Here is a 27,371-nt window from a genome sequence, read left to right as displayed (position 1 = left end):
CACAACCCTCTTCCTGGATATCTACCATCCTGTGGGTTTTCAGTCCAACCCTAATTTAACACACCTGATTCTACTTATTAGATGCTCAACAAGACCTTATCTAGCTGAATCAGATATGCTAAATTAGGGTTGGATTGAAAACCTGCAGGACAGTAGATCTCCAGGAAGAGGGTTGGGCAGCCCTGCCATAGAGGTATTATATTAACTAGAGACAAGGAACAGCAATGGCCGCCCACCCATTCCCAACACCTTTCAGAGTCCCTCCTTCGTTTTTGTCCAGAGAGAAAGCTTGCAAAAGTTGAAACCGAGAGTGACCGATATAATTTCTTTGTGGAATTTGTTCCAATGACATACTGTATATATAATCTCTAGGGCCCTCAAACTCCAATCCAATTTTTTAATTGTTCCCCTTTAATCAGGGACTGATTTAGACCTTGGACACCAGGTGGGTGCAATTAATTATCAGGTAGAACAGAAAACCATCAGGCTCTGGACCTCGTAGGGCAGGGTTTCCCAAACTCGGTCCTCAGTTTTTTTGCACTAGCACTACACAGCTGATTAAAATAAGCAACTAATCATCAAGCTTTGATAATGTGAATCAGCTGTGTAGTGTTAGGTCAAAACCCAAAATGTGCACCCCTTGGGGTCCCGAGGACCGAGTTTGGGAAACGCTGTTGTAGGGTAAGATTGGAGTACCCCTGCTCTAGGGTGTCCAATCAAAAATGTATGTATATTTTCCCCCCTCAATCTACACACAATACCCCATAATGACAAAGCAAAAACAGGTTTCTATACATTTTTACCAATAAAAGTCCAACAGAGACTTGTCCTGAAGCCACTCCTGCATTGTCTTGCCTGTGTGATTAGGGCCGTTGTCCTGTTAGAAGGTGAACCTTTGCCCCAGTTTGTGGTCCTGAGCGCTCTGGAGCAGGTTTTCATCAAGGATCTCTCTGTACATTGCTCTGTTCATCTTTCACTCGATCCTGACTTGTCTCCCAGTCCCTGCCGCTGAAAAACATCCCCACAGCATGATGCTGCCACCACCATGCTTCACTGTAGAGATGGTGCCAGGTTTCCTCCAGACGTGACACTTGGAATTCAGGCCAAAGAGTTCAATCTTGGTTTCATCAGACCAGAGAATCTTGTTTCTCATGATCTGAGAGTCCTTTAGGTGCCTTTTGGCAAACTCCAAGCAGGCTGTCATGTGCCTTTTGGCAAAATCCGAGCGGCCTGTCATGTGCCTTTTACTGAGGAGTGGCTTCTGTCTGGCCACTCTACCATCAAGGCCTGATTGGTGTAGTGCTGCAGAGATGGTTGTCCTTCTGGAAGGTTCTCCCATCTCCACAGAGGAACTCGGGAGCTCTGTCAGAGTGACCATCGGGTTCTTGGTCACCTCCCTGACCAAGGCCCTTCTCCCCCGATTGCTCAGTTTGGCCGGTCGGCCAGCTCTAGGAAGAGTCTTGGTGGTTCCAAACTTCTTCTATTTAAGAATGATGGAGGCCACCGTGTTCTTGGGGACCTTCAATGCTGCAGAAATGTGTTGGTACCCTTCCCCAGATCTGTGCCTCGACACAATCCTGTCTCGAAACTCTACGGACAATTCCTTCGACCTCATGGCTTGGTTTTTGCTCTGACATGCACTGTCAACTGTGGGACCTTATATACACTACAGGTCCAAAGTTTTAGAACACCTACTCATTCAAGGGATTTTCTATATTTTTACTATTTTCTACATTGTAGAATAATAAGGAAGACATCCAAACTATGAAATAACAAATATGGAATCATGTAGTAACCAAAAAAGTGTTAAACAAATCAAAATATATTTTATATTTGAGATTCTTCAAATAGCCACCCTTTGCCTTGATGACAGCTTTGCACACTCTTGGCATTCTCTCAACCATCTTCATGAGGTAGTCACCTGGAATACATTTCAATTAACAGGTGTGCCTTCATAAAAGTTAATTTGTGGAATTTATTTCCTTCTTAATGCATTTGAGCCAATCAGTTGTGTTGTGACAAGGTAAGGGGGGGGTATACAGAAGATAGCCCTATTTGGTAAAAGACCAAGTCCATATTATGGCAAGAACAGCTCAAATAAGCAAAGAGAAACGACAGTCCATCATTACTTTAAGACATGAAGGTCAGTCAATACGGAACATTTCAAGAACTTTGAAAGTTTCTTCAAGTGCAGTCGCAAAAACCATCAAGCGCTATGATGAAACTGGCTCTCATGAGGACCGCCACAGGAAAGGAAGACCCAGAGTTACCTCTGCTGCAGAGGATAAGTTCATTAGAGTTACCAGCCTCAGAAATTGCAGCCCAAATAAATGCGTCACAGAGTTCAAGTAACAGACACATCTCAACATCAACTGTTCAGAGGAGACTGCGTGAATCAGGCCTTCATGGTCGATTTGCTGAAAAGAAAACACTACTAAAGGACACCAATAATAAGAAGAGACTTGCTTGGTTTCTGCTCCAATGAGGTGTCAACTTCCATGCTTCACTTCCAATCAGGAGGTAGATGTGTTACGCTGTCACACTCCCATAAACACGACGAGACGGAGACCCACAGTGTCCCAAATGGCACGCTATTCTCTATGGGCCCTGGGTCAAAGGTAGTGCACTATCTAAGGAATAAGGTGGCATTTGAGACGCGCCACACATCCATCCAAACACAATTTAGCCTGATTTCCCTGAGCACTTTTAGCTCCCATTGTCAGCATAGCCACATCACATTTGCATCAGCAGCCATTTAAGCCCTTTGAAATCTCTTTGTGCACATCCTCATTCTCCATCAGCTTGCATTAGACATTTTGAGAACACTGAGTCTTGTAAAAAGTCTGTAGAGTCTCATAAAATAACCTACACGTGTAAAGAATGCACTTAGTTGATACCCCTTAATAATATTTGTTCTGTCATTAATAAAATAACATGCAATCCAAAGACAATTCCTTTTTTGTTGTTGTTGAAAGATACCAGTTGCTGTAAGCTTCCTTATGCCATCACCAAGGTTGCACCCTATTTCCTATATAGTGCACTACTGTTGACCAGAACCCTATGGGTCCTGGTAAAAAGTAGTGCACTACAAGGAAATATGGTGCATCCTAAAACAGAAAGTAAAACCCTTCCACACAGCGTAGTGAGTCCCACACACATTTCCCCATGGTTAATAGAGGGGTTAGGGGCTGAGGTTAGTGATGCTAATACATTGTGGAGAACCACTTACGTGCTCGTCTCACATGAGGTGCGAGATCTGAAAGTAAACATGCCAGGTTACAATAACAAACATCACATGCAGTAGGACACAGGTATGAAAGAAACAACACGCAAGACAAGATCATGGAATGACACATGGATTTCCTAGAAATACATTTTTGAGCCTATCACATCATCATAGATGTTAGTGGAACAAGAAACCATTATATATAATGACATGGAAGAACAGGGAGTGTCATTCCACTGTATATGGTCATTCACAAGCAAAATCATTAGATTGTAGGCTACATTATGCTAGGATCCTGAAAATATGAGCTCTCCTCAGCCTCTGGCTTGTTATTGTGTCAGAGAGCAGGTAGAGGTATAGCTGGTACTGTGCTGTGCATGCACACTAAGTGAGAGGTGGGGGCTGGGCATAGCTACAGACCCGATAATTATACATGATGATTCTGTATGTAATTCTATGGGGGCTGTGTATGTGGCCCAATCAGGGGAATAGCTCTTTGTCGTCATGGCGACTGCTCATGGAAATGAGGCAGAACCAGTGGAGCGTTAAAGGAGAAAGAGAGCACAGGTTTCTATGGAGAACAATGAGAAGAGATCAGCCACCAACAGGATGTGTCCCAAATGACACCCTATTCTCTATATAGTGCACTATGTAGTGAGTAGAGTGCCATTTGGGACACAGACCCAGTATCAGTACTATAGTAGAATACTCAATAAGGGGCTAAAGCTCTGACCGAGACAGTCTCTTTGGGTCTGCCTCCTCTAGGGTATTGGGAGCAGAATAAAAATTGATGTTTTCCAAATCAATGGAAAAAGACACCTTCAATGATGTTGTACTGTATAAGACTGTCTGAAAGACCCCCTGGGGGTTGGGGTCGAGGTGAGCTGTGGGGACCCTTACCATAGTCGGTGACCGATTTGGGGGCCCTCTGCTCAGTGTTGCCGGGGTCGTTGCCACGCTTCTTGTTCTTTGACTTCCAGGCATGGTAGACCTTCAGCCGGCGGTGGAACTCCTCTCGGCAGGCGGCCAGCAACTCAATGTCTGCAGGTGGAGTGAGGGAGGGTGGGGGGAGAGAGCGAGAGAGAGCGAGAGAGCGAGAGAGCGAGAGAGCGAGAGAGCGAGAGAGCGAGAGAGCGAGAGAGAGAGAGAGAGAGAGAAATATTAGAGCATAGCAGGTAGTGAAGTATACCAGCCAACTAGAACCACCATGGTCAGAGCTACAAACAGACAGATGATGGAGGACTACCAACAGACAGACGGTTGGAGGACTACCAACAGACTGATGATGGAGGACTACCAACAGACAGATGTATGGAGGACTACCAACAGACAGATGGATGGAGGACTACCAACAGACAGATGGATGGAGGACTACCTACAGACAGATGATGGAGGACTACCAACAGACAGACGGATGGAAGACTACCAACAGACAGACGGATGGAAGACTACCAACAGACAGACGGATGGAGGACTACCAACAGACAGATGGATGGAGGACTACCAACAGAGACGGATGGAGGACTACCAACAGACAGATGGATAGAGGACTAAAAACAGACAGATGATGGTGGACTACCAATAGACAGATGATGGAGGACTACCAACAGACAGATGATGGAGGACTACCAACAGACAGATGGAGGACTACCAACAGACAGATGGAGGACTACCAACAGACAGACGGATGGAAGACTACCAACAGACAGACGGATGGAGGACTACCAACAGAGACGGATGGAGGACTACCAACAGACAGATGGATGGAGGACTACCAACAGACAGATGGATGGAGGACTACCAACAGACAGATTGATGGAGCACTACCAACATACAGATGATGGAGGACTACCAACATACAGATGATGGAGGACTACCAACAGACAGATGATGGAGGACTACCAATAGACAGATGGATGGAGGACTACCAACAGACAGATGGATGGAGGACTACCAACAGACAGATGGATGGAGGACTACCAACAGACAGATGGATGGAGGACTACCAACAGACATATGGATGGAGGACTACCAACAGACAGATGATGGAGGACTACCAACAGACAGACGGATGGAAGACTACCAACAGACAGATGATGGAGGACTACCAACAGACAGACGGATGGAGGACTACCAACAGACAGATGGATGGAGGACTACCAACAGACAGATGGATGGAGGACTACCAACAGAGACGGATGGAGGACTACCAACAGACAGATGGATGGAGGACTACCAACAGACAGATGGATGGAGGACAACCAACAGACAGACGGATGGAGGACAACCAACAGAGACGGATGGAGGACTACCAACAGACAGACGGTTGGAGGACTACCAACAGACAGACGGTTGGAGGACTACCAACAGACAGACGGATGGAGGACTACCAACAGACAGACGGATGGAGGACTACCAACAGACAGACGGATGGAGGACTACCAACAGACAGACGGATGGAGTACTACCAACAGACAGACGGATGGAGGGCTACCAACAGAGACGGATGGAGGACTACCAACAGACAGATGGATGGAGGACTACCAACAGAGACGGATGGAGGACTACCAACAGACAGATGGATGGAGGACTACCAACAGACAGATGGATGGAGGACTACCTACAGACAGATGATGGAGGACTACCAACAGACAGACGGATGGAAGACTACCAACAGACAGACGGATGGAGGACTACCAACAGACAGATGGATGGAGGACTACCAACAGAGACGGATGGAGGACTACCAACAGACAGATGGATAGAGGACTAAAAACAGACAGATGATGGTGGACTACCAATAGACAGATGATGGAGGACTACCAACAGACAGATGATGGAGGACTACCAACAGACAGATGGAGGACTACCAACAGACAGATGGAGGACTACCAACAGACAGACGGATGGAAGACTACCAACAGACAGACGGATGGAGGACTACCAACAGAGACGGATGGAGGACTACCAACAGACAGATGGATGGAGGACTACCAACAGACAGATGGATGGAGGACTACCAACAGACAGATGATGGAGGACTACCAACAGACAGATGATGGAGGACTACCAACATACAGATGATGGAGGACTACCAACATACAGATGATGGAGGACTACCAACAGACAGATGATGGAGGACTACCAATAGACAGATGGATGGAGGACTACCAACAGACAGATGGATGGAGGACTACCAACAGACAGATGGATGGAGGACTACCAACAGACAGATGGATGGAGGACTACCAACAGACATATGGATGGAGGACTACCAACAGACAGATGATGGAGGACTACCAACAGACAGACGGATGGAAGACTACCAACAGACAGATGATGGAGGACTACCAACAGACAGACGGATGGAGGACTACCAACAGACAGATGGATGGAGGACTACCAACAGACAGATGGATGGAGGACTACCAACAGAGACGGATGGAGGACTACCAACAGACAGATGGATGGAGGACTATCAACAGACAGATGGATGGAGGACTACCAACAGACAGACGGATGGAGGACAACCAACAGAGACGGATGGAGGACTACCAACAGACAGACGGTTGGAGGACTACCAACAGACAGACGGTTGGAGGACTACCAACAGACAGACGGATGGAGGACTACCAACAGACAGACGGATGGAGGACTACCAACAGACAGACGGATGGAGGACTACCAACAGACAGACGGATGGAGGACTACCAACAGACAGACGGATGGAGTACTACCAACAGACAGACGGATGGAGGGCTACCAACAGAGACGGATGGAGGACTACCAACAGACAGATGGATGGAGGACTACCAACAGAGACGGATGGAGGACTACCAACAGACAGATGGATGGAGGAGACCTACTACTAGAAGATTTTCATTACTTCAAAAACAAATTAAGGCAGCATTATGGCTTTCATTGTCATTCTATGTCTTCATGAAATTCTAAAACAATTGCTGCTAGGATTAAAATGCATTTAAGTTGTCAATCAGCATACCAGATGAACTCCCGGAGCGAAATATGGTGTGAAATTAGATGGTTAATACCTGCTAAGTGCCTTGGTAAAGTTGAGTGCACAAATACGGCTCCCTACCCTCCAGATAAATTAGTAATTTCACTCTCAAAATGTCTCCCTGCAATGTGCATACTACTTAACATCAGTATGCCTGATCGTTTCGTGAATGAAAACGGAGATGTGAAATGTTTTACTTTCAATACAGATGCGTCTGCAACCCCAGATACCTATTGTTGGACACATATGACACGGCGCTTTGGGAGCAGCCAATGAGGCTACGTCCCAAAATGAAACCCTATTCCCTACATAGTGCACTACGTTTGAACATTGGTACCATACTGTTCTACCAAATGATAGAAGAATTTGAACGTCATGTAAAAATAAGTGATCAAATAATAACATGGGCATTAATAAATAAACACAGAGCAAGTAAAAGCTGTAAAATCACAGCTCACTTTCAGCCAGAAGCTAAACAGCCTCAGAGAACTTTGACAGTTCAATTAGGAGTGACAATGTCACAGCAAAATGTCACAGTCAAGTTTCTTAAAGATCTTTTAACCACATGTTTGGCACGATTGACTTTCTTACCACAGGATGTGTTGATGGCGTCCCTCAGCTCGGCGTATTTCCACTTGCTGAGCTCGTACTTCTTGGTGCCAGCAGCAGCAGCTTTGGTAGCCTGAACCTGTGGGCCTCTGGCAGCACAGAAACAACCAGGACAGTGGGGTTACAACCAGCACAGTGGGGTTACAACCAAAACCAGATCAATATATAGTGGAGGCTCCAGGGTGAAGTTTCCCCTGGGTACAGATCTAGGATCAGCTTCCTCTCTCCCAATCCTAACCATTAGGCAGGTTCACATTTATTGAGATGACTCATGTACTAGGACCAAAAAGCACATTTGTTTTCATAAACTTTTACGATATAGACAATTTTGACTTTGCAGCTAGCCTATCTAGCGGAAACCGCTCAGTTCTGCCTCCAGGGCAAGGCTCATGACAAACGTCAAACTGTAACCATTAGTGGGGAAAATGCAAAACTGACTTAAGATCAGTGTCTAGGGGCAACTTCACCCTACTCCAAAGTGGAGCAAGAATGACAGGATCCACAAGGAGAGAGCTCACAAAGGTCATAATTCACATCATATGATGTCATATTGACATATTGAAATTTTCATTGGAGGATTTGGGAGCAGGGTGATAAGGGGGGAAATGTGGAGTTTGTCAGGTCAGCTGCACTGTACAAGAAAAATTCAACAACCCCACACGAGTAACACAGACTATTCAAAACCCAACCCCTTTATGGAGCTGGAACGGCTCATAGGAGCAGGTTTCTGGAGCGTGAGGCAGCTTGTCTATCGCAGGGCCTTACCCCCAATCTCTCTCCTTAATTCGGAGTGCCAAGCAGAAACGCATCGGGTCGAATGTTTACAGTCTTTGGTATGACTTGGCCAGAGATCGAACTCCCAACCTTCCTTTCTCAGGGTGGACACTAACCACAAGGCCACTGAGTTGGTCATGGTGCTGCTTTAATCTGACTGGCCATTAAGCACTGTAAGGGACGGTTTCCCAGACAAAGATTAAAGACGTAACCTGTGTCCAGGAAACTGGTCCTATGTGTACTTCTCCTCTCTAGCTGTTGGTTGTCTGTTCTGCCATCACCTCCAACACAGTGCTGCTGACAGGGCTGATTAAGTCCTGGCTAGGATTTGCCCATTTTAGAACACTGACTCTCTGGATCTGAGGCTGGAGTTAGGGGACGGGCCCTGGGCCACCTGAGGCCATCCACGCTCTAATCCTATTGACTAACTGAGCCATTGAGCCTCTCCACCCAGGGGAGCTGGCCTCGCACACTTGGCGCAGTTGGTGGCTATTCCAGGGACCCAGCAGCACGCAGCTCCATTGACCTTGGGCCAGCGGGCCGGTCACCTGCTGCTCCCGCTTCCTGTGGCCATGTGTCACCATGATGAGTAGTGGGAGGTGGCTTGAGCCAATCAGTACACAGACAAAGTGATAGTAGTGCCTGCTGGGTGTGGCCTCAGGGTCAAATGTCCCTCATTCAGTCATTCCGATGGCGCGAGGCTGGCCCCATGGCATCAGCTAATGGGGATCCAATAAAGAGCAGCTGCTCTACTACAGTGCATGAATCAGGATATGGCTGACTTATATAATGTGTGACTAACTATAATAGTTAGAACCAACATATGATGAGGTCCCATTGTAGAGTGAGTCTCGTCATTATTTACTTACCGGTATTTGAAGTAAAAGCTAGCTAAAAGTAAATGATTGTCTGAGACCTAACAACTTAAAAAGACACAGTCTGATTTGAAAACCAATCATTCATTCATTTGTATGGTGGGCAGCCCCACCCCATTGTGTAGGAATTCTCAATTATGGTTAATGGTTAATTGTGTGGAATTATGCAGAATTACCCTAATTAAGACGATGAATCCCTATTAAGGTGATTAGTATTTATTCACACATCATATACTTCTGTTGATCATTCTGTTTTGATCCATTGAGTTTAAAGTGATTGTGAAGATTTTCTGAGATGTCATTCATGGAACTTAAAGTAAGGATCTCTACCCACCTAGACAGAAGCTCAGACATTTCCTTGGCCATTTCCTCCCTAAAAGGACATGATGAGCCCAGTATAATAAGAGTTAGAACCACAGAGACACTTTCAATACCATCCAACTGTCACATGTGCACATTGATTGCAGTTCTAAGATGGCACAGAGGAAGAAGGCGTGTAAAGAGAGAAAAGTGGGCATGTGCAGACAAGAGGATAACAAACTCTCTCCCTAACAAGAACGCTGATGCTTTACAGGTGGCGTGACATACAGAGGCTGATCTGTCAGTGTGTGTGTGTGTGTACATGTGTGTGTGTTTGTGTGTAGTCGTGTCTGTGTAGTGTGTGTGTGATCGTTTCAGCATGAGGCTGTGAAAACAGCCCAGACCTCAGAATGTGAAGCTCCCTCCTGCTGTTCTAAGGAGGAAAATGTTGCATAATTACAAGAGCTTCTCTTCCTGATTTGGACACTCTCAGGTGACGCACATTGAGCCAACGTGTACATTCTAATATCTACACTCAGCCTAGATCCTGTGGAATTGTCCTTTATAGTGATTTGCTATTACCTGACGAGAGAGCATATTTCAGAGAAATTGATTAAGGGCTTAAAAAAAAAAAGTGAAATGGACAGAAACAGAGAGAGTAACCATTTGGCAAATCCATTAGGACCTTTCAAAACACCACTCTAGAAAGTGTGATACAGGTGAGTGCACAGCAGAATGTATCTGGTTCACAATGTGACACATCCATCAAATGCATGTTAGTGAGTTGGTTTGGTTTAGGGCCTGAGGGAATGCTGTGGGGAGCTGAGGTCTAGTTTCCAGATGCTAGTTGTTTCGGTGCTACAGCGTACAGTAAAATAGATTAGTAATATCAAGCTAATGGCCAGTGCAGTCAGCTTAGCCGTTGCTTTTCCACAATGCATTCTTTTCAGCCTCGATATAAAAAAAAACTACAAACAAAAGCATCCATCAAAAAATATATAAAGTGTGATATTCTATGTGTACCTCTACTGAATAAAAAAAAAAGTGCAAGAATGCTGAAGGTATGTTCAAACATAGTGAAGGTGGTGTTTAAAAGTAACCTACATGGACATGCTCTTGAGCTTTTGAGATCCACCAGCTCCACTGCAACAAGAGAATGATGAGGATTACAATGGGGCTCTAACACTGTACACAATACAGGAGCCAATCAGGAACTGAAGAAAAGGTGATTCCCTTTCCTCTCTTACTTTGATTGGTTAAATGACAGATCCTCTCTGACAACAATTAGAAAATAAAGGAAAGTATTGACATTCAAAGTGATCTCAGTCATGTCTGAGAATCTAATTTTGAGGTAAAATTCCAGGTACATGTAAATAAAGGTGATTCTGATTCGGAAGTTGAATTATGAGATTGTTTAAATATCATAATTAGCCTATCATCGATCAATGGCTGTGTTTGCTTGATAGAGTTAAGGTTGGTTGGTTTACTTAGCAGATTGCTACAGTATGCAGGGTAGTTATGGTCCAGTGGTCAGGTTTAGGTTGGACTGGGGGGATTAAAGGGTTAAATCTTGGTGTCTTACGTAGCTCTCTCTGGGGATGATGGAACACCTGAGGTGCCGTTACTGGGAGAAGAGAAGAGAAGAAAATAGATAGGTTAGGCGGGCCTACACACAGACGCTGAAAGAGGAGAAATATATTTTTGTCTCTCCAAGCCCCATCTCTGCTTCACATCAGAGGGTTAGAGACAGTGTATGGAGGTGAGTTATCTGTGTTAGTGAGCTGTTACCTGCGCAGGCCTGCGTCGTTCTGGCTGTCCTCTGGGATGAGTTCAGACTCGCTCTGGGCGATCCTCATGGCCAGCTCCCTGTCGCGTCTCTCCTGCTCCAGGATGTTCTGACGCGCCGCCGCCTCCTCCCGCTCAGCCTCCAGCTGAACATCCATCACCGCCTGCAGAGACAGCATCTTTGAATATATGCATGCGTGCACACACAAACACACACACACAAGCACGCATGCACACACAAATCTGCAAAGCACAGACAATCCCAATACTACTGTGAGTGGTTCCATAATAAGGGATGCAGGGTGGCTGGGGGTTTGGACAGACCCAGTAATATGATGATTGTCCTGCCTACACCATGTCCACTCATAAGTAATTCATAAGTCAATCATAAGTCAATCATAAGTCAAACATAAGTCATTCTCAGCCCAGCCCCAGCCAGACTCATGAAGGGTACCAGAAACGGAGGGAAAAGCTACCAGACCAAAGCCTTGAGAAATAACATAGGCCTAACATTTTCCAGTGCTCTCAAAATAGTAGACCATCCCTGCAGGTTCGGTGTGACTCCAGGTTCAGAAAATTGGGTGATACTCCCTTTGGCACCTTCTTCAGTCCCTTTGGCAGCTTCCTCACACTCACACTCTCTTTGGGCCACACACAGCAACACAAAGGACATTACACACTCACACTCTATTTGGGCCACACACAGCAACACAAAGGACATTACACACTCACACTCTCTTTGGGCCACACACAGCAACACAAAGGACATTAGGCTGTTGACTGACGTTGAAGAATAGGAGAAATATAAGCACCTGTGTGTCTCTCTGTGTTTGTCTCTCTCTCTGTGTGTGTGTCTCTCTCTGTGTTTGTCTCTCTCTCTGTGTGTGTGTCTCTCTCTGTGTTTGTCTCTCTCTCTGTGTGTGTCTCTCTCTCTCTCTGTGTTTGTCTCTCTCTCTCTGTGTTTGTCTCTCTCTCTGTGTGTGTGTCTCTCTCTGTGTTTGTCTCTCTCTCTGTGTGTGTGTGTCTCTCTCTTGCACTCTCTCTAAGCAAAAACATTCTCTGTCTCTCTCGGTCTCTCTCTCGGTCGGTCTCGCTCGGTCTCTCTCTCGGTCTCTCTCGGTCTCTCTCTCGGTCTCTCAATTTCAATTCAATTCAATTATTGGCATGGCAAACATGTTTACATTGCCAAAAAAAGTGAAATGGATAAACAAAAGTGAAATAAACAATACAAAGTGAACAGTAAACATTACACTCAGACAGGTTCCAAAAGAATAAAGACATTTCAAATGTTATATTATGTCTATATACAGTGTTGTAACGATGTACAAATAGTTAAAGTAAAAAAGGGACAATAAATCAACATAAATATGGGTTGTATTTACAATAGTATTTGTTCTTCACGGGTTGCCCTTTTCTTATGGCAACAGGTCACAAATCTTGCTGCTGTGATTGCACACTGTGGTATTTCACCCAATAGATGGTCATACATTTGGCAGGAGGTTAGGAAGTGCAGCTCAGTTTCCACCTCATTTTGTGGGCAGTGTGCACATAGCTTGTTTTCTCTTGAGAGCCGGGTCTGCCTACGGCGACCTTTCTCAATAGCAAGGCTACATAGTCAAAGCTTTCCTTAATTTTGGGTCAGTCACAGTGGTCAGGTATTCTGCCACTGTGTACTCTGTTTAGGGCCAAATAGCATTCTAGTTTGCTCTGTTTTTTTTTTTGTATATTCTTTCCAATGTGTCAAGTAATTATATTTTTGTTTTCTCATGATTTGGTTGGGTCTAATTGTGTTGCTGTCCTGGGGCTCTGTGGGGTCTGTTTGTGTTTGTGAACAAAGCCCCAGGCTCTTGCAGGACCAGCTTGCTTAGGGGACTCTTCTCCAGGTTCATCTCTCTGTAGGTGATGGCTTTGTTTTGGAAGGTTTGGGAATCACTTCCTTTTAGGTGGTTGTAGACTTTAATGGCTCTTTTCTGGACCTCTGTCTCCCGCTGTCTCTCGCTGTCTCTCGCTGTCTCTCTGTGTGTGTGTGTGTCTCTCTCTCCCTCTCTGTGTGTCTCTCTCTCTCTCTCTCTGTGTGTGTGTCTCTCTCAATTCAATTCAATAGACTTTAATGCCATGGCAAGTTGAATTACTTACATTGTCAAAGTACACATATACCAACAATGGTGAGACCAACAGCAATAAGGCATCAATAATAATAATAGTAGTAGTTGAAATGGTATTACCATTAACAGCAACTACAACATTTTTTTTTTTTTACATTTTAGTCATTTAGCAGACGCTCTTATCCAGAGCGACTTACAGTTAGTGAGTGCATACATTTTTTATACAAACAACAATATTAATGAGAATAACATTACATTAAAGCAATAGTAGTCAGTCTCAACCTGACAGAAGGCACATGACATGGTATGAAAGCCAAAACCAAACCAAAATGGGAAATATTATTATCATTACATTGCACTTTTCACTGGCTGTCGATCAGGTTGTGTCAGGAAGACACATTTTGGCTTTTCACCCAATAAATATGTAATTTTTTCTTCATCTTTTATATTTTCAAATTCTTTGTACTGAAGGATAATTTTGGGAAAGAAAATATTTTCATAGGTCTGAGTATTTGTCACAGTGTAATAGGAAATGCAGCTCTACCTCTCCCCGGGGGCAGATTGAGCACAGCATGTCCTCTCTGGGCAGCCAGGTTTTGTCTGTGACGACTGGTCTCTATAGCCAGACTGTGCTCACTGAGTCTGTACCTAGTCAGTGTTTTCCTCAGTTTTCTATCAGTCACAGTGGTCAGATAGTCTGCCACCATGTACTGTCTGTTTAGAGCCAAATAGCATTTAAGTTTTCTTTGATTTTTTGTGGTGTCTTTCCATTAGGTGATATATTTTTATTTTTGCTTTGTGATGATTTGGTTGGGCCAGATTTTCCGAGTGCTATCCTGAGGCGCTATGGGGTTGGTTTGGGTTAGTGAACTGAGCACCAGCTGACTGAGGGGACTCTTCTCTTGTTTCATCTCTTGACATTGTAGGGCTGTGTTATGAAATGATTTGGGGTCGCTTGGTTGTAATATTTGATGGTCCTTTTTCCTTTCGAATAAGGAGGGGGTATTGGCCCAATTCTGCTCAACATGCGTTATTTGGAATTTTTCTTTGCACTTGCAATACAGTCTTGCAAAACTCTGCATGCAGTATTTCGATTGGATGTTTGTCCCATTTGGTAAATTAATTATTAGAGAGTGGACCCCATACTCCGCTGCCATATAGAGTAATTGGCTCTATAACTGATTGTAAAATTTGAGCCAGATTCTAATTGAAATTTCAATTTTAATGTTCCTTTTAATGGCAAAGAATGCTCTTCTTGCTTTGTCTCTCAGCTCATTCACAGCCATGTGAAAGCTACCTGTGTTGCTGATATTTAGTCCTAGATACGTGTAGTTTTTGGTGTGTTCTAACAGAACTGTGTCCAAATATAATTAACATTTGTGATCCTGATTTCCGGACCTGTTTTGGAATATCATTATATTCGTTTTCTTTAGGTTAACTGTCAGAGGCCGGAGTAACCAAGGGTCAAAATAACCATTGAACAATAACAATATAGAGGTTGTGCAGGTTGGTTGGTCTGTCAGATACTGTCCCTCATCTTATGGCAGGCCGCAATGTAGTGCGCTGCCAACCCACAGCTCTCCGAGTCCTCCCCCAACAGGACGGGTAGCCTATTCTCATCAGAGAGGTCTTTCAAACCTTGAAAAACTGTTTCAAATTTGGGGAAATGACACTCTCTAATTGTTTTATATTTTTGACATTTTGTCAGGAAATGCAGCTATGTCTCAGGTTCTGCTGTGGTGCAGTGGTTGCACAGCCTTTCCTCTTCAGGGAGCCAGGTTTTCCTGTGTCTACCCTTCTCAATGGCAAGGCTGTGCTCACTGAGCACAGTGTACTGTCGATTTAGGGCCAGATTGCACTACATTTTACTTTGAGCTTGTGCTTGTGTTTCCCAATAAGCAATGTAGTTTTGTTTTGACTGTGCTGTAATTTGGTTGATTCTGATTGATTGGATGTTCTGTTCCTGAGGCTTCAGTGTGTTAGTAGAACAGGTTTGTGAACTCATCCCCAGGACCAGCTGGATGAGGGGACTATTTTCTTTGCTCAGCTCTTGGCATTGCAGGGCTTGGTAATGAGATGAGAGGGGGGTCACAGTATTTTAGTTTCCAAAACTGAATTGCTATTTTTTTAAAGTTTTTATTCTCTCTCTCATGTAGAGAAGGAGACTATCTATGTGTGGCAGGGCCTGATTAGACACCTTACACATCCACTAATTAGCGTTTCTTCTGCCTGTGGGTCCCTGAGCGAGCGTTAGCCGTAGTCTGCTGGAGCTGGCCACCATCCAGGGGCTCAATTGAGAAAACAGCCTCAGAGTTAGGGAACAAGCAGCCTTAACGGCATGGAGTCCACGGTACCAAGCCAAGCACATATTTTTGTTATAGTAAAGTTTAAATTTTTTATATATAAAAAAATAAACAAGGGGCAGGGTTGAAAAGAACATCTCACTTAAAAAAAAAACTGAGTTCAGAGAACAACCTACGAAACTCATTTTGGAAGAAAAGTTCCCTTGAAGGCATTTGTGGACAAGAAAAACTAATATAAACATTGGAGAAAAAAACATCACTCTGAAGTTAGAAGTTGGATGTCGTTTTTTCCCCCCAAAACTCAAACATGTGCAGTGTGAGTCATGAATATTTACACCAACAAGTACACAGAAGCCCAATATGATGGTGAATCTAAAGAGTAAAAAGGCTGTTTGAAAAGCACCAAGCCTGCCCCGGGCTCAGGGTGGGCACTAGGCAAGACACTTTAATCTTAGGGAGCAGCTTTCAGCATTAAACACCTGTAGCTGATCCGGGGTCAGATCTCTCAGAGCTTTCCCTCTCCAATTGGACAAGATGAGGAGCCAGACAAACAGTATATTACCCTCAGATGTCTTACCATCTCCACAGAACTGGAGTGACTGGGAGTATGGCCAGTCAGTGTGTGTGTGTGTGTGTGTGTGTGTGTGTGAGAGTGAGTGAGAGACAGACACACACAGAGAGAGAAAGAGACACACAGAGAGAGAGAGAGAGAGAGAGAGAGAGAGAGAGAGAGAGAGAGAGAGAGAGAGAGAGACACACACACACAGAGAGAGACACTACCCTCCACAACATAACCTTCACTCCAAATCAAAACTCAAAATCTTCAACCTGATTTTGGACAAAATTACCTGGAAGGATTCCTACTACCAGAGATCCAATCTATACAGCAAATGCTCTGCCAAACAAACAACAGAAACCAGAAAACACCATCCAACCTGTAACTGAGTGAGTAATGTTTAGTCTGAAGCTACTTCTACAACCAAGAAGAAAAAAACACTACAATGATATATTTAACTTTATAAGGACTGAAGGCTAATTTAAGGCTACCAAGCTTGCTAGGACAGTATATCTGACTGCAACTTCAATTATCACTGAGGTATGAAGCGAGAGGTGTCAAAGCCCTTGAGCCCAACAAATGCAGAGGTCTTTGAAGCCCCCTCCTGCTGCTCAGAGGTTATTAGCATACAGTACCCTCTGGATGTAAAACATGAAAAGGCACGAAAAGAGTACAAAAAGAACCTCCTTATGGAAAATCAAGAAACACTTTTTGCTGACTATTATAAAAATGGCAACTTAATCTTCCACACAGACCATCCCCTGGCATGGTGCAGTGCTATATTAACACACTACCCCTCTGTTAAGACGGGGGTGTTAGTGATGGGTTGAAACTCAGGATACTAGACAATGAGGACTCTGAGTCAGCCAATATAAATCTTTACAAGTCTGGAACAGTATTGGTACAGGGCAACCCCAAACAGTTTCAGCTGGACTTTCACCTAATCAAAGAAATAGCTCAGCAGGAGAAGCTCTCCCTTGAGAAAGATACCCCCACCCCGAGCGGGTCAGACCTCGTCATTATATGACCCCACAGACAAGCAACCCCAAGCGGAAAGTCAACCTCCCAGCACAGAGTACTACTCCCTCATTGAAATGAAGGATAAATTCACCCAACTGGAGGTAAGGCAGGTGGAGCTGGAACAGCAGGTGAACACACTCCAGTCAGCAGAGACCCAGACAACAGTCTAGCACAACAACACCCCCTTAATCAGACCCGGAGAGCTGGAGGTGGAGAGAGAAATATCTGCACTCTGGACTGTGGTGAGACAACATCAACAGGAGAAAGAGCAGGAGCAGGAGAAGAACAAAGCACTAGAGGAGAGGATCAGAGTGAAGAAGGTGAGAACGATGACAGGTGACAGAACAACCCATTATAGAGCTGGCCACCCCCGCAGAGAAGCCAGCAGAACAGCCCACCTCAGATCCTGACCATAGCCTTGACATCACAGCCGGACAAACAAACGAAGAACCCCACAGCCCTCAAGGGAGTGATTGAAAAAGCTTATTCTACTTTCCAACACAAGTGGTTACCTCCACCCTGCTACCACGAAAAGACTTCCACCCTGCTACCATACAGCGGGTAAACGCAAGTATTTCCCGTGACTGTGCCTCAAAACCAAATGTCTACCTGGCCCACCACTCCACCCTGGACTTGAACAGCCTTTACAACCAGGTCCACCTATACAATGTAGCAGTGCCCACCTTCGCACGGACCCTAAAGGACATCGCCCTCAACCGCAGCCCCAAAACCTCACACAGGAGCAACAGATCAACATACACCCCGCCCAGACCAGCGAGACACTCTCCCAGACCTGCCGTACCCGTACCACCCCCCCCCACGGACCTACACAGAGGACCCACGCCGAGAGGACCCACATCCAGACCACAGCACCACCAGCCACATCAACACCCCCACCCTAACCAACCACCCCCCAAGTCAACCATGCCCACACCCCATTTAGGCCCCCTCAGATCAGACCTATGCCCATCCTACCCACCCCATGCCCCCCACTCCCGCAAAGAGGGCCTCAACATGAAAGTCACACATATGCCCAGACCGTGAGCAGGCCCAACCCCCACTCTTACACTAGCCCAAGCCAATGGCATGTACCAGATGCTCAACAGGCTCTGCTCACATTTCCTAGTCTGAGGCCAAACCACACGACTAACAACATTGGACACTTTATGGAGCACAAAGCCTTCACTATCTCATCCTGGAATATCCAAGGCCTGAGGTCATCTGCCTTTGGACTAAAGAGCAGGAACCTGGACTTCACCAAAGAAATCAGAAATACAGACATTGTAATCCTACAAGAAACATGGTATAGAGGAGATGGACCCACTGGTTGCCCTCTAGATTACAGAGAGCTGGTAGTCCCATCCACCCAACTACTAGGTGTGAAACAGGGAAGGGACTCAGGGGGTATGCTAATTTTGGTATAGAGCAGAATTAACTAAATTAATAAAAACAAGAACATTTTACATTTGGCTAGAAATTCTAAAGGAAATTATCTCAACAGAGAAACATGTCCTTGTGTGTGCTACCTATATCCCCCCACTAGAATCCCCATACTTTAATGAAGACAGCTTCTCCATCCTGGAGTGGGAAATCAATCACTTCCAGGCCCAGGGGCATGTACTAGTCTGTGACGACCTAAATGCCAGAACTGGACAATAACCTGACACCCTCAGCACACAGGGGGACAAACACATACCTGGAGGTGACACCATTCCCTCCCCCATATGCTCCCCTAGGCACAACTACGACAACATAACCAACCAAAACGGGTCACAACTCCTTTTATTTTATTTTTATTTAACCTTTATTTAACCAGGTAAGCCAGTTGAGTTCTCATTTACAACTGCGACCTGGCCAAGATAAAGCAAAGCAGTGCGATAAAAACAACAACAACACAGAGTAACATATGGAATAAACAAAAACGTACAGTCAATAACACAATAGAAAATCTATATACAGTGTGTGCAAATGTAGTAAGTTATGGAGGTAAGGCAATAAATAGGCTATAGTGCAAAATAATTACAATTTCGTATTAACACTGGAATGATAGATGTGCAGAAGATGATGTGCAAATAGAGATACTGGGGTGCAAATGAGCAAAATAAATAACAATGTAAATAACAATATGGGGATGAGGTAGTTGGGTGGGCTAATTACAGATGGGCTGTGTACAGGTGCAGTGATCGGTAAGCTGCTCTGACAACTGATGCTTAAAGTTAATGAGTGAGATAAGTGTCTCCAGCTTCAGAGATTTTTGTAGTTCGTTCCAGTCATTTGCAGCATTGAACTGGAAGGAATGGCGGCCAAAGGAGGTGTTGGCTTTGGGGATGACCAGTGAGATATACCTGCTGGAGCGCATACTACGGGAGGGTTTTGCTATGGTTACCAATGAGCTAAGATAAGGCGGGGATTTGCCTAGAAGTGATTTATAGATGACCTGGAGCCAGTGGGTTTGGTGACGAATATGTAGTGAGGGCCAGCCAACGAGAGCGTACAGGTCACAATGGTGGGTAGTATATGGGGCTTTGGTGACAAAAACGGATGGCACTGTGATAGACTACATCCAATTTGCTGAGTTGAGTGTTGGAAGCTATTTTGTAAATGACATCGCCGAAGTCAAGGATCAGTAGGATAGTCAGTTTTACGAGGGCATGTTTAGCAGCATGAGTGAAGGAGGCTTTGTTGCAAAACAGGAAGCCGATTCTAGATTTAACTTTGGATTGGAGATGCTTAATGTGAGTCTGGAAGGAGAGTTTACGGTCTAACCAGACACCTAGGTATTTGTAGTTGTCCACATATTCTAAGTCAGAGCCGCCGAGAGTAGTGATTCTAGTCGGGCGGGTGCAAGCACCGTTCAATTGAAGAGCATGCATTTAGTTTTACTAGCGTTTAAGAGCAGTTGGAGGCCACGGAAGGAGTGTTGTATGGCATTGAAGCTTGTTTGGAGGTTTGTTAACACAGTGTCCAATGAAGGGCCAGATGTATACAAAATGGTGTCGTCCTGCAGCTCTGTCGCATGCTGGGTGTGTACATAATCAATGGTAGGCTTCGAGGAGACTCCTATGGTAGGCACACCTATAGCTCATCTCTTGGCAGTAGTCCTGTAGACTACTTTATCACTGACCTCAACCCAGAGTCTCTCAGAGCATTCACAGTCAGTCCACTGACACCCCTATCAGATCACAGCAAAATCACAGTCTACTTGAACAGAGCAATACTCATTCATGAGGCATCATAGCCAAAGGAACTGAATAATATTAAGATATGCTATAGATGGAAGGAAAGTAGTGTAGAAACCTACCAAAAAACAATTAGGCAACAACAAATTCAATCCCTTTTAGACAACTCCCTGGACAAAACGTTCACTGTAATAGTGAAGGTGTAAACTTGGCAGTAGAAAACCTAAACAGTATATTTGACCTCTCAGCTTCTCTATCAAATCTAAAAAATTCTAACAGAAAACCAAACAAAATTAACAACAATGACAAATGGTTAGATGAAGAATGCAAAAACCTAAGAAAGAAATTGAGAAAACTATCCAACCAAAAACATAGAGACCCAGAAAACCTGAGCCTACGCCTTCACTATGGTGAATCACTAAAGCAATACAGAAATACACTACGAAAAAAGAAGGAACAGCACATCAGAAATCAGCTCAATGTAATTGAAGAATCCATAGACTATAACCATTTCTGGGAAAATTGGAAAACACTAAATAAACAACAACACGAAGAGTTTTCAAACGGAGATGTATGAGTAAACCACTTCTCCAATCATTTTGGCCCTATAACATAGAACAAACAGCAAAAACATATACATGATCAAATACAAATCTTAGAATCAACTATTAAAGACTACCAGAACCCACTGGATTCTCCAATTACACTGAATGAACTACAGGACAAAATACAAACCCTCCAACCCAAAAAGGCCTGTGGTGTTGATTGTATCCTCAATGAAATTATAAAATATAGAGACTACAAATTCAAATTGGCTATACTTAAACTCTTTAACATCGTCCTTAGCTTTGGCATCTTCCCCAATATTTGGAACCAAGGACTGATCACCCCAATCCACAAAAGTGGAGACAAATTTGACCCCAATAACTACCGTGGGATATGCGTCAACAGCAACCTTGGGAAAATCCTCTGCATTATCATTAACAGCAGACTCGTACATTTCCTCAGTGAAAACAATGTACTGAGCAAATGTCAAATTGGCTTTTTACCAAATTACCGTACGACAGACCACGTATTCACCCTGCACACCCTAATTGACAAACAAACAAACCAAAACAAAGGCAAAGTCTTCTCATGCTTTGTTGATTTCAAAAAAGCTTTTGACTCAATTTGAGGGTCTGCTATACAAATTGATGGAAAGTGGTGTTGGGGGAAAAATCCATGTACACAAACAACAAGTGTGCGGTTAAAATTGGCAAAAAACACACACATTTCTTTCCACAGGGCCATGGGGTGAGACAGGGATGCAGCTTAAGCCCCACCCTCTTCAACATATATATCAACGAATTGGCGAAGGCACTAGAATCTGAAGTCAAATGTCTACTATTTGCTGATGATCTGGTGCTTCTGTCCCCAACCAAGGAGGGCCTACAGCAGCACCTAGATCTTCTGCACAGATTCTGTCAGAACTGGGCCCTGACAGTAAATCTCAGTAAAACAAAAATAATGGTGTTCCAATAAGGTCCAGTTGCCAGGACCACAAATACAAATTCCATCTAGACACTGTTGCCCTAGAGCACACAAAAAACTATACCTCGGCCTAAACATCAGCGCCACAGGTAACTTCCACAAAGCTGTGAACGATCTGAGAGACAAGGCAAGAAGGGCCTTCTATGCCATCAAAAGGAACATAAAAATCGACATCCCAATGAGGATCTGGCAAAAAATACTTGAATCAGTTGTAGAACCTACTGCCCTTTATGGTTGTGAGGTCTGGGGTCCGCTTACCAACCAAGAATTCAAAAAATGGGACAAACACCAAATTGAGACACTGCATGCAGAATTCTGCAAAAATATCCTCAGTGTACAATGCAAAACACCAAATAATGCATGCAGAGCAGAATTAGGCCGATACCCGTTAACTAGAATGCTATTTGGCCCTAAACAGAGAGTACACAGTGGCAGAATACCTGACCACTGTGACTGACCCAAAATTAAGGAAATCTTTGACTATGTAGAGACTCAGTGAGCATAGTCTTGAAAGGCTGCCGTAGGCAGACCTGGCTCTCAAGAGAAGACAGGCTATGTGCACACTGCCCACAAAATTAGGTGTAAAATGAGCTGCACTTCCTAACTTCCTGCCAAATGTATGACCATATTAAAGACACATACTTCCCTCAGATTGCACAGACCCACAAAGAATTCGAAAACAAATCCAATTTTGATAAACTCCCATATCTATTGGGTGAAATACCACAGTGTGCAACCATAGCAGCAAGATTTGTGACCTGTTGCCACAAGAAAAGGGCAACCAGTGAAGAACAAACACCATTGTAAATGCAACCTATATTTATGTTTATTTATTATCCTTTTTGTACTTTAACTATTTGCACATCATTATAACACTGTATATGGACATAATATGACATTTCAAATTTCTTTATTCTTTTGGAACTTTTGTGAGTGTAACGTTTACTGTTAATTTTTTATTGTTCATTTCACTTTTGTTTATCTATTTCACTTGCTTTGGCAATGTAAACATATGTTTCCCATGCCAATAAAGCCCTTCAATTGAAATTGAATTGAGAGAGAGAGAGAGAGAGAGAGAGAGAGAGAGAGAGAGAGAGAGAGAGAGAGAGAGAGAGAGAGAGAGAGAGAGAGAGAGAGAGAGAGATGGAGAGCGAGAGACGGAGAGAGCGAGGAAGAGATGGAGAGGGTAGTGGTGGGGAAAGAACAGCACAGATGTTTGATTGAGCTCTCCCGCCAGAGAACATTGAGAAGTAGAGCAGGGGAAGTGGAGCATTGTACTAAAGCCAGATTGTTAACTCCTTACGTCCTGCAGCAGACAGAGACAAGGAGAAACCAACAGTGGAATAAGAACACTGTCACTAACCTGAAGCTTCCTCTCCTCTTCCTCTCTCTGCTTCCGCTCCTCTTCTTCATGTTTCCGCTTCAGCTCCATCTCCACTTTCCTGAGGAAGAGTAAGAAAGGCTATTAATGTCTGGTGTCACTGCGATATAAAGATCCTAATCAATACTGTATAAAGACTGGACTTCCTAATCAACACTGTACCATAAGTAATGGAAAGAGCTTCTACTCTACAGCAGCTCCTCAGTACTAGTCAAGGTCAATCAATACTTTATCCATCCTGCTACAAACTTATGAGAGGGAAAGCCAGTTTTACCAATGGCCCCAATAAATAACTTTATCCATCCAGTTAGGATGCTGCTACAGAATAACAGTATGGGAGGGTCAAACAGTGGCATCAATTCATTGGCCCCAATAAATAATCTCTACAGCAACATGCTAGAGCTCGGTCTCTGCGCTTCACAGCATTGTATGGGTTTTGACTGACAGCCGTTCTGAACTTGAGCACAGCTCGCGACAAGAAGTTGCCCCCATCTCTCCCGGTAATTGGTCAATCTTTGAAAAAAATGTGTTGTCTGCGTGAGGGAAATGCTGTAAATTAAGATGACTCCATGTATTTTGAAAGATGTGACGTTGAGGATGATAATAAATACTGCTTTGATGTCATACAAGCAAGCCAAACACCTGTGAGTCCAAATGTGCACTTCACATTACTAAATCATAAAACCAACATTTCTGATGTACAGTTACAAGATGACATGTCGTCATATCCTGGGTTGTTCTGAACAAAATGAGCCTATGTTTGTTTGTGTAGAAAATTCGCTGCAGCACACGCACCTGAATGCAATCATGACTCCTTTCTATGCACACCAAAATGTTGATCTGTTTCTCTGAATTGCCTTGTGAAAGCCTACCACTGTAAGATCGTATTGTATAACTTAGCTAGTCAAGTTGGCAATGGAGCAAGCTTTCAAATCATGCCCACCTGACCCAGATTGCTATTTTTATAATGGACCGTTTTTGGATTGCATAAACAACAGTAATTGTGTGATGGAGGGGATGCAGGGTTGTGTTCCAAATTAAACAATTACAAGTGTGCTTGCTCTAGTTCCTCAACGGCACAGCTAGGAGAGCTCAAAAAAGCACCTGATAGTTGAAGACTCTTCTTTGAGTCATAAAAGTGCATTGAAATAGCTTAGGAACTGTGCACACTTTGGATAGGTGTGTGGCCACACTAGTTAGTCCTCTCACTTAAACCGTTGTAATTTTTTTGGTCTTATGTTTAAACTGTTCCACAATTTCCAGGAACAGTCCTATCATGTTACTGAATGTATCCAGAGTATTTTCAGATTTCTTTATCAACAAATACGGTGAAAAGCACAGTAAATGTAAATTGCACATAAAATCATAATGTTTGGATTCAGTCTTGTGTCAGGTGAACTGTTGCGTACTCACCTAATCATTTCCCCATGATCTCTAAACTGTTCCCTTTCAATTGCTACCATGGCTATGCATATGCTTTTCATATTTATTTTGTAAAGAAACAATTCAATGTAGCCCTATCCATATTAGGTCAATTCCCACGAATGTAAATGATTAAATTAGGAGCTAGTGACTTGGGACGGATAAAATGAACCATCAGTTAGTCTTCGAGGTTTTACATACACCAATACAAAGAGGGGCAGGACACTAGGCATGACTAACGTGTCTCTCTCTTTTCATCCCTCCATCTCCCCAACTCACAGACGCCTGTCCTCTTTGTCCTGCTTGCGGCGCTGCTCCTCCTCCTCCCTCCTCTTCTTCTCTCTCTCCATCTCCTCCTGGATCTTCTTCAGTCGCTCCTTCTCCTCCTCCTCCTTCTTCTTGTTCTGCATGGCGGTCAGCAGCTGCTCTGACCTGGTCACGAGGGCCTGGTACTCATGGTCCATGTCAATGCGGGTCATTGCTGTGGTCTGAGGGGAGAGGAGAGTAGAATCCCTTAAAAAAGGCTGCAGCCAAAACGCTGGGCTGGCTTAATAATACTGAATTCAATAAAGACTAAGCAAAGACTAACAGTTAATTTATTTCATTTTATATTTCATTCGTTACATGTGTCAAGCCTCGAAATCAAACACAAACAAATGCATGTTGCATATAATTAGGCACGCCTCTCCATTCTTTTGTATGAAATTGCACAAACTCCAAACATACATTGGGCTAGCACTTCGCTCTGGAGCCAGCATCCTTGCTGGCTCGGTCAAAGTGGCTATCAAAGGTTCTAATTAGCCGTATTCAAGTTCGTATTTCTGTTTGCTGCTGTCTCCTACCCTGAGCACTCACACATTCATCCCAATCAGAACCCTACACTTGTGACTGCTGGCATCTACAGAGCTTCCACACACACACAGTGACGTAGGGTTGAATTAGAGACAAATGTGTTACAGCAATGCATTCTTCTGCTGATGAATATTCATACGCATCTGGGGTCAAATGAAACTTTTATCAGAATGCCTTATTCTGCTCCAAAAATGTGTGTCTAGGTTTGATGTGTTCTAACATCTCCCGACCGAGGACAAGGTACATGATCTGTTTTCATAACCCAAACATCAGTTGAATTACATTTTGTCTACCACATCAGACTGAACTCACACTTAGCAAGCACTTAACGGTAGTTTATGTGGCTTAGTCGGTAGAGAATGGCTTTGCAACGCTATGGTCATTGGTTTGATTCCCACTGGGGCCACCCATAAGAAAATGTATGCACTCACTGTTGTAAGCCGCTTTCGATAAAAGTGTCTGCTAAATGGCATATATTAAAGACCCACTACTCCTTAAAGGCCCACTTAAAGGCCCACTACTCCTTAAAGGCCCACTACTCTCTAAAAGGCCCACTACTCTCTAAAAGGCCCACTACTCTCTAAAAGGCCCACTACTCTCTAAAAGGCCCACTACTCTCTAAAAGGCCCACTACTCTCTAAAAGGCCCACTACTCTCTAAAAGGCCCACTACTCCTTAAAGGCCCACTACTCCTTAAAGGCCCACTACTCCTTAAAGGCCCACTACTCCTTAAAGGCCCACTACTCCTAAAAGGCCCACTACTCTCTAAAAGGCCCACTACTCTCTACAATAGTGTCACCTTTAAAGGCTAACAAATAAGTTGGACGCAAAATAATGAAATGTTTACATGGCTTTTTTACAGATCATTAATAGGCTACTACCATAAGCAGGGCCATAACAATGCAAAAGAGAAGTCAAAAGTGAATATACACTGCCCTCCGAGACAAGATGCATATCATCTCAAAATGCAGAACATAACCCGTGGACTGAGGCATCCTATTAAATCCAGCCACCCTCCACTACGATTAAAAAATATCTCCTAGCTTCTAAATAAGCCACGATGCCATCGGGTAGAGAGAGAGGGCCAGACCCAGATATACAGTACCACTGCCAAAACAATATCAGGTCCTGTAAATAAAAAAATAAACCCTGAATCTTTAGAGAAAATTAGAACAATAACTCAAGGGAGTCAAAGCTGCCCCCATTTAAAAGGCTTAGTACCCTTGACTAAGCCAGATGTAATTACACATCTTCTGGCTGGCTGAAGCCTCCTATTAGGTAAAGCTTCCCTCCATCAACCATCACCAAATATTTCACCCTGGGATAAATTCAACATTGTTTTCTGAATGTCAATACGCCAGTGTGTGTGTAGAATCCGCTCAATGTCAAAGACATGAGCTGTGTCTCAAACAGCACCCTATTCCCTATATAATGCACTA

General features: G+C 44.0%; 1 protein-coding gene across 8 annotated transcripts in view; it reads right to left on the bottom strand.

The window, feature by feature from the left end:
* Window positions 1-27,371, bottom strand: part of LOC121552668 (unconventional myosin-VI) — a 105,190-nt gene that overhangs the window by 3,017 nt on the left and 74,802 nt on the right. For 2 of the 8 annotated variants that reach the window (XM_041865669.2, XM_041865668.2), the window contains exons 26-34: window positions 25,360-25,568; window positions 23,641-23,719; window positions 11,588-11,748; window positions 11,382-11,423; window positions 10,904-10,942; window positions 9,834-9,872; window positions 7,833-7,939; window positions 4,127-4,267; window positions 3,230-3,256 (exon numbers count right to left, since the gene is read on the bottom strand). In XM_041865669.2, the coding sequence (XP_041721603.1) occupies window positions 3,230-3,256; window positions 4,127-4,267; window positions 7,833-7,939; window positions 9,834-9,872; window positions 10,904-10,942; window positions 11,382-11,423; window positions 11,588-11,748; window positions 23,641-23,719; window positions 25,360-25,568 (844 nt within the window). The remainder of the gene's footprint in view (window positions 1-3,229; window positions 3,257-4,126; window positions 4,268-7,832; window positions 7,940-9,833; window positions 9,873-10,903; window positions 10,943-11,381; window positions 11,424-11,587; window positions 11,749-23,640; window positions 23,720-25,359; window positions 25,569-27,371) is intronic. The other 6 variants (XM_041865670.2, XM_041865671.2, XM_041865672.2 and 3 more) reach the window with 6 other exon arrangements.

Source organism: Coregonus clupeaformis, chromosome 36 (genome assembly GCF_020615455.1).
Source record: "Coregonus clupeaformis isolate EN_2021a chromosome 36, ASM2061545v1, whole genome shotgun sequence".
Taxonomy (NCBI): Eukaryota; Metazoa; Chordata; class Actinopteri; order Salmoniformes; family Salmonidae; genus Coregonus; species Coregonus clupeaformis.
Note: the sequence above shows the minus strand (reverse complement) of the source record. Positions and strands in the feature narration are given on the sequence as shown.